Raw genomic sequence first — 13,036 nt, forward strand, 5'->3', positions numbered from 1 at the left:
TGGGCGGGTCCTGGGCTGAAGGAAACTCCGTTACCCCCTCATTATGCATAAGTCTCTTTCCAAGGCTCCTCCGGGCTTGGCTTTGGAAGCCAGAGAGAGAAACCTCTTCCAGGACGGCAGTCCAGGCAGGACGGGTGTTGATTTCATCAGTGCTTTTGATGCCTCCGCTGGAAGTCCTTTCTGAAAGCTCACTGAGAGCCGCCCGGCCTCAGCGTATTATTTTAGGATGCTCTTGGGGTTTTTTCTTCCCCCCAAAGTGCTTTTTCATCTACGTTAATAAGATTCAACTCGGGGAGGACTAACAGCTGTCTAAATAGTCGGGTCTGTCTCACGCCCGTCAAACAGCTCCGTGACCTAGATCCTCGCCCGCTGCAGGCAAACCACGGGCTGGGACGCTCCAAAATCACTCAGGTTCCTTCGGCAACTGAGCTGCGAGGCACGTAAACATCACGTGGGCTGCCTGGCGGGGCCGATCCGGCGTCCTTCCCCCCGGGGGCCAAAGTCAGCCTGTGACCTGTCCTTCAGGGGCCGTGTTTCTCTCGCCGGGAGCCGCCAGGGAGAGTCGAGTCTGGGTGTGTATAGAGCGGTCCGTGGGGGCCCAGTACGGCCTGCAGGACAGCCGGGCGTGGGGCCCGGTCTTCCCTGGCCAGCGGCCACCCAGAACCTGTAGTCTGCTGAGGCCGGAAAAGCCCTCGTGGTCTCCCAGCAGGAGGCGAGAGTCGCACCTGCAACTTCCAACCCAAGACTCGGTCCCACCAGAGGGAAGTTGAGGACACCCTGAGTCATCACGGTGGCAGTCACTTGAATTACGTTTTTCAGTGGGCATGCACACCCGTGGGCCAGCACCCCAACCACGTGGAAAAGCCGCTCCTGAGCCCGCTTCCTTCCCTTCCCCCGCTGGGTACCCCACATGCTCAGTTTCTGGGGTGCCGCTCTACAATTTCTTCATGCGTCTGCCAGCACCCGTGGAGATGCACTCTGATCCCCCCCCCACCCCGTTCCACCCAAAAGATAACTGTGGTATCTGAACTGTCTTACACCTGAGTTTCCATCCCCCTACCAAGAAACCAGAAGAGCATTCGGGTCGAGTCCGTGGGAACCTGCCTTGTCCTTTGCCCCACACACGTAGAACGCTGCCGTAAGAATCGGCCAGCATCCCAGGGGCATGGTCACGCAAACTCGTGGGCGTATGCGGTGACGTGCAATGCCACCGAGTGTGTCCTTCCATGCACATGCCAGGGAACCCACGGGACAGGTTCCCCGAGTGGGGCTGCCGGGCCAGAGCGCACCTGTCGCTTGTACCAGCATTGCCGCGTGGACGTCCCGGACGGCGGCTCAGAGCATGCTCCCACCGGCCGTGCAGGAGGAGCTGGTCTGTCCATCCAGACTCACTCGCGGAGTGTGGGGTGTCGCCCGTTGGATAGTTAGAAACGGCATCCCACTTGGCTTCCCAGTGCTTGTGTCTCTCACGATGAGTCAGGTGCAACGCCTTGTCATGCGTTCAGAAGCCACCTGTGCTTCCTTCCCTTTCGGCTGCGCCCGCGGTGGGCGTATTTTGCTGTGGTGTCGCTCATCATTTTTCTTGTCACTTCTAGGAGCTGTCTACACCCCAGAGAGACTGGCTCGTTTCTGTGATATGACTGGTGGATTTTTTCCCATTTATGTTCCCCTTTGACTTGCTTACGATGTTGTTGCCTTTTTTTTTTAACATACTCAAATGTATCAGGGTTTTTTTTTTGTTTGTTTGTTTGTTTGTTCTTTTGGCTTCTGGATTTTGAGTCACAGACATGCCATCAGCTCCCCAAGTTTATAGATGCAAGTCTTGCCTGTGAGAGAACTTGAAAACGTTTCTGCTCTCATTGTCCCTGGTCAAGTCTTTGGTCTCTTTGGAATTTATCCTGGTGGAAGGTGTGAGACAGGGGTCCACCTTGGCATTTTAATGGGTGACCACACTTCACGAGTGGACTGGTCACTGATGGGCATGGTTGATGCCCATCTCTTCTCGCAAAGCCGACCTGTTCCTCGGTGAGAGCCAACCAAACACACCTTTGGGTTTGCTTTTTTTTTTTTTAACTGAAATTTGTTTAAGTGAAACCAGATTTTCTATCTACAAAGCTCAGCTACAGCAAACCTATCAAAGCTCTCTCTCTCCCAGTCGAAGAGGAGAGGCTAGCAGCAGGGTCATGGTCAAGACCAGACCCCCCCCCTCCATGGATTTGGGAAAAAGGACCAGTGGGGGTGGGGAGGGCACTCTGCACCATGAGACAGTCCCCCAAAGGGGTGCCGTCTGACTGCTGGGTGGGCACCACGCCCATAAAAGCTCGGTGTCAGGATGGTGGAACAGGGCACGACCCAGCTGGGGAGACCCCTAGAACAGGTGTCAAATGATGGGGGCTTCCTGGAGAGCTGGCTCCCTGCCCACCAAGGAGCAGCAGCCCCTCCAGCCCACCTTGAGCCTCATCCACTCTGTCTCCGGGGATGCTGCTGAGTCAGGTGGGCAGCTTTCATTTTTTCTTCTTCTCTGCAACATGGGCGGAGACTTCCAACAACTGTTCCCCTGACCCACGGTGCCCTGTGAGCAGGGCGCAGCATTGCTAGATACAACACATGGCGCCCAGTTAGATTGGAAGGTGGAATAAATGGTGAACACATTTTTAGCATAACTCTCTGCCAAGGACTGTTTGGGAGATACTTCTACCAGAAAAATTGTGCCTTGGGTTTCAGAAATTCAGATTTAACTGGGTGTCCTGTAGTTTTATTGGCTAAACCTGGCAACCCTAGCAGGATGCATCGAGTTGGAAAGCAAATAATAAGGCCACTCAGGTCTGGTTTTATGCACGGATTTGCCTGGTAGCAAGGAGGGGCCAGGCGTACGGACAAACCCCACACCTGGCGAGGGTGAGCCGAGCCCGTCTCCAGCTCTCTCCCGCCCCAGAGAGCCTAGAATTGTACATCAGGAACAGTCGCATCCAAGGCACATTTGCTGCGTGAATGTACAACTTGGCAAGAATGTTTAGGGGCAAGACAGCTGACCCTCCTGAAGGCCGTTGGACGCGTAAGGTGGCAGCCACCACCTGGAAGGAAGCTCACCACTTCTTCCTGTTGTGTCTTACAGATTGACCAAACCCAGTTCGACAAGATCCTGGATCTGATCGAGAGCGGGAAGAAGGAGGGAGCCAAGCTGGAATGTGGGGGCTCGGCCATGGAAGACAGGGGACTCTACATCAAGCCCACCGTGTTCTCAGAAGTCACCGACACCATGCGGATTGCCAGAGAGGAGGTAGCAGGGCTGCAGGCAAAGCCGAGGCCCACAGGGCCCGGCGCTGAGCAGGGGAGGAGGGGAAGCTGGGCTCTTCACACGTGGGGACCGCTCTGGGGCTCAGCGATTCCCGGAGGCTTTGTGAGGGGAGCATTTTTTGTGTCTGGTGTATCCATTCCCTTTCCATTGGGGTCCTTAGGGAAGCCATCTTGGCCCCCCACCCCCCACTTCTGGAACTCCCTAGCCCTGTATGGAAGGTACAGAGTATGCCCTCACTCCCCTGGTCCACTCATCTCTCATCACCTCTAGGGAACACCAGTCTCTCTCTGTTTTCTAACACATCTTGGGGTGGAAGGCTATTGAGATCATTGAGGTCCCACCTGGATCGTGGGCTTAGGGCCCAACACTGCCTTCAGTCTCTCGGACTGAAGTTCAATGACACGTGTTCATTCAAAGAACACATCACAGATCAAATTCTCTCTCGAGATTTTCCATCATGTGCATCCTTGGAAATGGTGGAAGCTTAGGCCATCCCGGTAGGGGTGGACCTCTCACTTTGTCTTCCAATCCCACTCGGACACTTGATGGAAACCAGTTCCCACCCCGGTCCCAGGTGGTCGGACCCCGGGATGAGAGAGTGAATCACTGCCAAGGGCATTTTGTGGATTTTCTCCTTGAGTTTTTATGGGTCATTAGCACTACCGTGGTTGCCTCACCCCCAGCTCTTGAACCCGCTCCTGGGACCCATGACAAGAGCTCCCTGGGAATGTGGGAAGGTATTCGGCAGGTTGGCGCTGGCCTGCGGTGTTCCAATCATGCTGCACAGTGAATCGACTCCCACCCTCCTTCAAAACTAGCTTTATGTGTGTGCAGCCTCTAGCTCTAGCTTTTCCTTCTCGTGGCTGTGTCCTCGGCTCCCTCCCCTGGGAGTGGGTGAAATCATCTTGGGGCATCCTCACTGGTGGAAAACACAACTCCAAGATGGGTCAGGGCCCACAGTCCTCCATCTGTGCCCATGCACCCCATTCAAGACAACTCCCCGAGAAGCATGTCCAAGGGTTTTTGCCTTTTGCGCATCTGAGCACGCACCCCTCCAAAGCCCGACGCCCCAATGTCAGTGAGAGATCTGAAACCCAATATATACTTTGGGTTGTAATTTCTTATCCCTGTTTCATTTGAACCCTTCCCTTCAGATTGCAATGAATACATAGCTAAAAATGTCCTTGAACGTCGTGACTTTCTTGCCCATTTTTTTTGAGCACTTAGGCTACAAGGCAAGGCAGGCGACAAGGAAACGCCTCTGTGTTTCACTGCAATGTACCTCTCACTGCCATTCTTGCAATCCATCCCAGATTTTCGGGCCGGTGCAGCCGATTCTGAAGTTCAAAACCATTGAAGAAGTGATCCAAAGAGCGAACAGCCTGGAATACGGGCTCACGGCAGCCGTGTTCACCAAAAACCTCGACAAAGCCCTAAAGCTGGCCTCCGCCTTGGAGTCCGGCACTGTCTGGTGAGTAGCTGGCGTGGGTTTTGGCTCTGCTGAGCGGCGGGCTTGCCAGCTCTGGGACTCGTGTGTTAACAGAGAGCTTCTAGTCAGTCATCTGTTAGGGGCCAAGCAAGCACTGTCTTTGCTCAGCTGGATCCTTGAGACCGCCGTTGGAGATAGGTACCATTGCCGTCTCCACTTTACACGTGAGGAACTGTAGGCACAGAGAGGTGGAGCGACCTGCCTGGGGTCACACAGCGTCCCACAGCTAGCACGTGGCACAGTGGGACTCAGGGCCCGCCACCCAGCTGCAGTGGCTTTATGTTCTTATTCTGATTGTAAAAGCAGCTCATGCTTCTGTGCAAAGTATGCGTGGAAGATCCCTGTTCACCCTTAATTCTATAGATTACAGTGTTTTCCTTTTGAAGGGAATATTAGGTGGTAAGGGTGAACTGGACTCAGAGAGGCTAATACAGCCCAGATCCAAGAGGCAAGCAGCAGCGGAACTCTGAGGTCATTCTGTCCATGTCAAATCTAATTCTTAGTCCCCTGCACCAGGATTTTCCTTTCCTTCCCTGTCTTCTTGTCATCCCTTCCTGTAAAGTGAAAGCTTTGTACTTAAGGATATTCGAATCTCATTGTCTGGTGGGAAGAACGAGAAGGCGGAAGTCAAAAGCACACCATTTCCACGGTTAGAGCTCTGACAAAAAGTCGTTCTTTCAGCAACGCCCTGCAGCGAGCCCCTTGCAGCCGGACCGCCCAAGACCCAGGCGGGCTCCATCCAGGTAACTGCTAATGTCTTCTCATTCTCTCTCCAGGATCAACTGCTACAATGCCCTCTACGCGCAGGCTCCGTTCGGTGGCTTTAAAATGTCGGGAAATGGCAGAGAATTGTAAGTGTTTCTGTCCCTCCACGCCTGCTGGCAGGGTGCATGCGATGCTCCAGCCTGTCTCTGTGTCTCCCTCTGGGGCAGCTGTGTCACCACGGCTGGTGGCCTTCTCTCCCTGTGGGGCTGGGCTGTGGGCCTTCCCCGTCCTGGCTCCCCATCCATGCTCCCCTTCAGGCTCTGCCCCGTCAGGCCCCAGGACTCAGCTGCAGCCTCGGCTTCTGTGTCTCTGAAGCACCTATGACAATGTGGGCACATTCAGTAGATACACAGTGGACATGAGGGCATGGGCAAAACTGGAAAAGTGCACTTTTTGCCAGACGCAGAATGTCGTTACTCACTCAAACCCCTGGCCCTCGCTCAGCGAGGAAGATAGGCTCTCTCCCAGGCTGGGCTCGGGCTCTGCCTGTCATGGGCAGAGGCCCCAGGGACAGACCATGGGCATCTTGGCTCCTTCTCAGTGCCTCGTCAGGAGGCCTGAGTGACATCTTCCTCCAGGAGTCCTGGTTCCATCAGACCCCCAGTGTACTCCTTCCTGGTTCCCTTTGGCCTTTTATTTATTTATTTATTTATTTATTTATTTATTTTTTATAGAAGGGAAAGGAGGGAGAAAGAGGGAGAGAAACATCAATATGTGGTTGCCTCTTGCACGCCCCCTACTGGGGACCTGATGGCAACCCAGGTATGTGCCCTGACTGGGAATCGAACCGGCGACCCTTTGGTTCTCAGGCCGGCACTCAAGCCACTGAGCCACACCAGCCAGGGCCCTTTGGTCTTGCCCATGGGGCACATGTGGTCATGGGTCCTCCTTCATCAGCTGCCTTCAGCCAGGCAGGTTGGGACAGCTGGGGGACCAGAACAGCCCTCCCGCAGCCAGAACTGCAGTCCCCACAGCAGATGTCTTTGGATGTCGAAGCAGCGGGAAGTGTGTGCGGGGCCCACCTGACTCCCAGTGTGTGCTGGCTCACACTGACTACCACTCCCTGTCCTCACCCGCGTCACCTCTGTGTCCCATCCCACCCACCTGGCGATGCTTCCAAATTCTTAGCACCCCTCTGCCTGGTGCAGAGCAGGGCTGGGCGAGTACCCGCTGAACACAGTCCATATTTCTGCTGATGAGCCACAGTCGGGACTTTTTTGAATGTCTGGGCTTTTTTTGTTTTTTGGTTTTTTTGACCCTTGGCATGTATTTTCCCAAGGCTTTTGATAAAGTACTTTAACATAACTCACCAGGAGCCTGGAAAAGGACTTGAAAACCAATTTCCATTTTCAGTTGTCTGTAATTAATGTCTTCATGTTGCAATAAGTTCCCCTTTCTGCTGCTGGAACGCTGGACGGTGGATTCCATGGTTTTCCCCACCCCCGGCCGCCCAGGCCGGGCTGGCGGTGTGCCGCCCACCCACGGGCACTCCAGGACCAGTTCCTGCGCAGGTCTTGTGAAGAAGCCCGCAGTTCTCTTCCTTCAGGGCGCCTTTCTTCGTTTTTTGCTTTGCTTTGCAATAAAAGTAATACAGTCACACACAAAAAAAAAATCCACACAGGCCCTGGCTGGTGCAGCTCAGCTGGTTGGAGCATCAGCCCGAAAGACCAAGAGGTCAAGAGGCGCATGCCCAGGTTGCAGGTTCGATTCCCGGTCAGGGCGTGGACGAGAAGGCAGCCAATCAATGTTTCTCTCTCACATTGACAGTTCTCTCTCTAACCCTTCCTCTCTCTCTAAAAAGCAACATGAACAAATGTCCTCGGGTGAGGATAAAAAAATTTTAAAGGTTATCGTGCATTTTCTATGCACATAACAGATGCAGAGGGGTGTGATCTTTTCTGTCTCCAGATGAAATGGGAGCAAACTACTTCTCACTCTTCAGGGCGAGCTTTGGCTGTGCTATTCGTTTTACGGGTGGTCGCCTAGGGTGGACTTTTGTGTTATTTCCGAGTGGTTTTGCTCTTACTTGTCATGCCAGCGTTCATCCCTGTGCGCGAATCTTTACCCACCTGTGGGGATGTGGTGCTGGAAAGGGTCACCGGGGCTCTGCCACACCCAATGCAATGACGTTCATCGCAGACGCTCGCTCCACGGCTGCGGCCACTCCTGTGTCCAGTGCTGACACCTCCTCCCCTGGCCTCACCCTGGCCTCATTCTTCTTACAGCTGGTCTCCAGCTGTGTGCTCCGAGGCCAGTCCAGGCCATCTGTGTCCCTGGCCCTCGTGGGTCCTCTGGCCACTGCTCAGGCCGTGGCATTGAGCTCCTGCCTCTTCCATGTCTTCAGTGTCTCCAGCTAAAAGTCATAAATCCAGAGTAATTCACCTCTTTTAAAAATTTTTAAATTTTTTTAAAGATTGTATTTATCTGTTTTTAGAGAAAGGGGGAAGGAGGGAAAAAGAGAGGGAGAGAAACATCAATGTGTGGTTGCCTCTCACATGCCCCAAACGGGGGAGCGGGCATGCCACCCAGGCATGTGCCCTGACTGGGAATCGAACTGGTGGCCCTTTGGTTCTCAGGACAGCGCTCACGCTCAAGCCACTGAGCCACACCAGCCACGGCTCTTTAAAAAAAAAAAAATCCTTACCCGAGGATATGTTCACTGATATTTTAGAGAGAGAGGGAGGGGAGCGAGGGAGAGAGAAAAACATCAATGTGAAAGGGAAACATCGATCAGTTACCTCCCCTACACGCCCTGACCAGGGACTGAACCTGCAACCCAAGTATGTGCCCTGATCGGGAATTGAACCCACAACCTTTTGGTGCTTGGGACAACGCTCCAACCCACTGAGCAACCCAGTCAGGACCACCTCTTTTTCTGTTCTCTTTTTCTTTTTAATCCCCTTCATTTTCTAAAGGCAAACCTAGTTCTTCTGAATATTTCAAAATCATCACACACAAAAAGTTTAAACTTAAGTTACACACCCAGTTCCTTAAACCTACACACGGAAGCACAATCCTAGCAATTACTCTATTGCGCGTTTCGGTGTTTTGCATGAATTCCAAATGGCCCAGCGGATCCCAAGGTGTCCAGCGTGAGAATGCGGTTCCCAGGGAAGGGCCGAGCGACATGCTCAGTTTGTATGTCCCTCTCTTTTCTGGTCACAGAGGTGAATACGCGCTGGCCGAATACACCGAAGTAAAAACCGTCACCATCAAACTGGACCCCAAGAACCCCTGAGGGAAGGGCGGGCTCTTTCCTCCGACATCTGACAGCTGAATGTGGCCCATCACACCTGCCGAAGAAAAAGTGCTATTCCTGACCTTCCTGGCCCACTTTCTTCCGGAGACCTTTCCACTGGACGGGGACGATTTTTTTTTCCTCTAGCACATTCCTGTTGGGGGTGCAGTTGCAGCCCTGCCTGGGGGTCGGGGGGGGCGCTGTTGGGTATTTCCCTCTTCCCCTTTCAACCACATCCCCTGAGACAGTGATGGGGCTCGGGGGCGCTGCCAACAGGAAGTGGTATTTGAAGTATCCAGCAGTCACTTAAAAATGCTCTACCGACTCTTCTTAGGGAAAAATTAGGAGAAACCTCCCTGTATGCTCTAAAAAACAGGGCCCTGTACCTGCAGGTCTTCGGGGGTCATCTGCCCTCAGAACAAGCCCCTCCTTCCATTTAGTTCCGAAAAGGAATGGCACTAAGTTAAAAAACAAACAAACGAGCAAACAAACGAACAGAATTGCAAGGATCCCATATGGGGCGCTGTGGGGAAGCAAGTACCGCGGAAGGTTACTGAAAGTCTTGGGTGAGAACGAGGTGGGTGTACCGGGACTACACCTTGGCACTGACCTTGGGACTCAGCTTAAAACCAACACGGCCTTTGGAACTTGACCGGACGACCAGCCCAAAGGGCTTATCTAAAACGATGTCCGTGTCTACCTTAACCAAGGCACATTCTCAGGCAGAGAGCATCGCTAGCGTCCCTCACTGTCACCGCTAAGCACCCAACGCTCTGAGACTTAAAACAGCAGAGCAAATACTAGGATAATTAAGTCCCGCATTTCACAAACCAGAGCTGTAATTCGCTTTTGCAAACTATGCGTTTCTACCAGTTGGATTCATGGATGATAAACCTGGGTCGTTCTTCGTGTTTCCAGCGGTGATTTTAGATCAGTAAAACATAGAGGTTACCACGGCTGCTGTTATACTACAGCCCTGGTTTCTTCAAGTCCTATCTTGATATAAATTCATGATTAATCAGCATAGAACACCCAGACTCCTCAGGGGAACTGGATTTCCTACTAAAGCGGTCTGATTTCTGCCCTAACAGGTTGTGAGTTTCTCAGTTCCTCTCTGGGCAATTACAGCTTTAACTTGGAAAACGGAAGGTGGTCCCAGTGTGGCTTTCAGAAAACAAAACCAGACTTCAATTGGATTCTCTTAAGAACCAAAAGCAAACTTTTTTTGGCTGTTATGAACTAGTCCTTTTCTAATGGTGCTTCTGTTTGAGAATTCAGTTATGTTTTGAGAATTCAGTTGGGGGAGGGACGATAATAAAATGGCAGTCTGTGTCCAAACCAGTGTAGGTATAGAGAAAGTCCTATATGAAATTGGGTTATTATTCTTGCTGGAAATACACAACACACTCTTCACTGTCCCCTCCGCACCAGTTAGCACTTACCACTTACACTGTCAGTAACCTGTTAAATCAGGATTTGACTCATACACTGAATTTTCAGGATTTTATCTCAAGCAATTATCGACACTAACCTTGATAGTGGTACATTAGAGGATTCTTATTCTTTCATTGTACAATAACGCCTTTAATATGAAATGGTACATTATTTATAATGGGTATAGTTAATGTATCTTTTTATAGATGTAAGTAAACAGAGGTGGTATATTTAACCTTCTGTAATATACTGTATTTAGAAATGGAAGTCTATATAGGATTAGATTTCACTTCTTTGAAGGTTTACTCCTGTGGTACGGTTTAAAAATCTTTTGGCCTGGGGATTCTGATCCTAACTGCAGATTGTGTTAACAATGCAACAACCTTAAAATAAAGCTGGATATTTGAGAAATGTCATTTTTTTTTCATTTAAGGACCCAATCCATTTTCATCCTATGGCTGACCTTTCTCCTTTTTTTAAACCTTCTGTACAAAATGGCTTCTGATAAAGCAGAACCAATAACTTAAGAACAAAATAACATTGGTTCAATTGATTCGAGGTTCATCGATTCAAGGCTCAGGCCGAGACTTGAGCCAGAGTGTGAAATCCACTTCCAGGTTTTAGGGGTTGACCAGGCAGCCAGCTCAGCCTCAGAGGCAAAATGTAAGCTATCATCCTAGTCTCTTTTTACCATGAATTGATAAGGATGCCAGTGTGGACAATGGCAGGGGACATTGCGTGGGCATATAGGGTATGCACAAGCCCCCACTTTGTCCCTTTTCTCCATGAGGACTTAGGTATTGGGTTTAATTTACCTTAAGTTTCTTTTTTTAATGTTTAAAAAGATTTTATTTATTTTTTTAGAGAGGGAAGGGAGGGAGAAAGAGAGAGAGAGAAACATCAATGTGCGGTTGCTGGGAGTCATGGCCTGCAACCCAGGCATGTACCCTGACTGGGAATCGAACCTGCAACACTTTGGTTCGCAGCTGGCGCTCAGTCCACTGAGCTATGCCAGCCAGGTAATTTACCTTAAATTTCTAAGGCTTCAAACAATGCAGCCTCAGTCACCAAGTCACAAGCTGACACTGAGGTTGGACCAAGAACATGCCCTGTCCTTGGTCTGGTTCCCCCATGTCCAACCTGTGCATTTCATGGTGAAAGTCTAGACCGCTTTGGCCATGCGGCGACAGAGCACCACACTTTAAGAGAAAATTTACGAGACACTTGGGTCAGACGCCTTGTAATGGAAGCACTCGTGGATGTGTTCGTGTATTTAGAAACCTCCAATTTCTCAGTCTAAATGGGAACAGGAAATTCTAGGGAAATGACCTCTCTTTCACCAGAGCATGACCCTCTGAAGGGAGAGATTCTGGAGGCACAGATCAGCTGTTGTGCGTGTGCGTGCGTGTGTGCGCAGGCAGTTGTGTGCCTGTGGGGGTGAGGCACGGGGGGAGGTGGGCACCCCCTCTGAAAGCCCACGCTCTGGAATGTCCTAGCTTCTTGTGGTGGTGGACGAAGCCATTTTAATGTCCTTGCTCTTAGCAGCAAGTGGCTGGCCTGAGTTTGAAAGTGGATGATGAGGGACGTTGAAAACAGTGTCTGCGGAGGAAAGTCTGAGGAAACTGAGTACCCAGTTGGGGAAAAAAAAAAAAAACAGGACTAGAAGACCCCAAATGGGGCAAGACAATCACGATTCTTTCAGAAGGCAGAAATGTTGGATGGGGGGTGTGGCGGGGGGGTGGGGTAGCTTCCAGCTGACCCCACCTTAGGAAGGGGTCATTCCAACTTGAGATACTGAGAATCAAGGTAGGATGTGGAGCAAAGGTTAGAAAATCAGGGGTCAAGAGGAAGAAACTGACCTGTAAGCAAACTTCCCCAGGCAAATCTGTGACTAACTCATCCTAATCAATAGAGTTAAGTGCTGAGATAGAACCGACTCGAAAGAGGCCACCTGTGTACCAGGTGTCCCGGCAATGTTTTCTACATTGCAAGCATTCCCAACCTATTCTCCCAATCTCATATCAGAGGGAAGTTGAGTTGCTGGAATCCGAAGAATCCGCGCCTGCTCCTGTCTGCCCCGATGCTGGGCATGCGCCCCCTCACCGCGCCGCTAGATGGCGCGGCCGCACGCCCCGAAGGCGCAGCACCGTGGTGGAGGGGCTCACTCAGCACTGCGGCCACCACGCCCTGCAAATTATTAGGGACTCTTCCGCAGCCATCGTACTGTTGATTCTTTTGGGGGTTTTTTGTGTGTTTTTTCCCAGAATGGAATTAGGATCGCATTGGTGAGGACAGGATTGCAAAACTGCATCCAGTCTTCTGGAAGGGCGCCCCGTGGCAGGAGATCTGGAGGGGCAGTTTCTTAGGGAGCGAAGCGAAGCTACCCCGTGGTCCCCCAGCCCGCCAGGGGCCCCAGGAGCCGTTCAAAAGTGGGGCTTGTCTGCTACGTTGTGTGGGGCGGCCCTCTGGCTGCCCCGCTTTGGTGAAATGCCAGAGAGGGTGGTGGCGATCTGTCTCTATGCCTCGCGCTAAATCCTAGGAATGTCCCAGTCGTGGCATTGCATGCGAGGAGCCTCCCGCGCGGTCCAAGCAGGCTTCTCTTTCTCCCCTGGGCGCCCGGGGCCGAGTCCGACGCCCGCCTGCAGCGTGAACGTGCATCTTTACGCTCTGCGTTTCGGTAATGGCCTCCGCAGGGTGATGAATACACTTGGATCGGGTTGAAACAGAATCGATCTCCAACGTCCTATACCATGTTTTACCTACACGTCCCCCAAAGAGCTCCAGTTTAAAATAATTCACCGAACAGTGACAT

The 13,036-nt window shown here is 51.7% G+C and overlaps 1 protein-coding gene across 1 annotated transcript in view; it reads left to right on the forward strand.

Annotated features, from left to right (window-relative positions):
• Positions 1-10,635, forward strand: part of ALDH1A3 (aldehyde dehydrogenase 1 family member A3) — a 32,893-nt gene extending 22,258 nt beyond the window's left edge. The window contains exons 10-13 of the mRNA XM_045825063.1: positions 3,116-3,280; positions 4,612-4,769; positions 5,564-5,638; positions 8,718-10,635. Coding sequence (XP_045681019.1) covers positions 3,116-3,280; positions 4,612-4,769; positions 5,564-5,638; positions 8,718-8,790 — 471 coding nt within the window. The 3' untranslated portion in view covers positions 8,791-10,635. The remainder of the gene's footprint in view (positions 1-3,115; positions 3,281-4,611; positions 4,770-5,563; positions 5,639-8,717) is intronic.
• The last annotated feature ends 2,401 nt before the right edge of the window (positions 10,636-13,036 follow it).

Source organism: Phyllostomus hastatus, unplaced genomic scaffold, assembly GCF_019186645.2.
Source record: "Phyllostomus hastatus isolate PE091 unplaced genomic scaffold, TTU_PhHast_1.1 phas_scaffold_555, whole genome shotgun sequence".
Classification (NCBI taxonomy): Eukaryota; Metazoa; Chordata; class Mammalia; order Chiroptera; family Phyllostomidae; genus Phyllostomus; species Phyllostomus hastatus.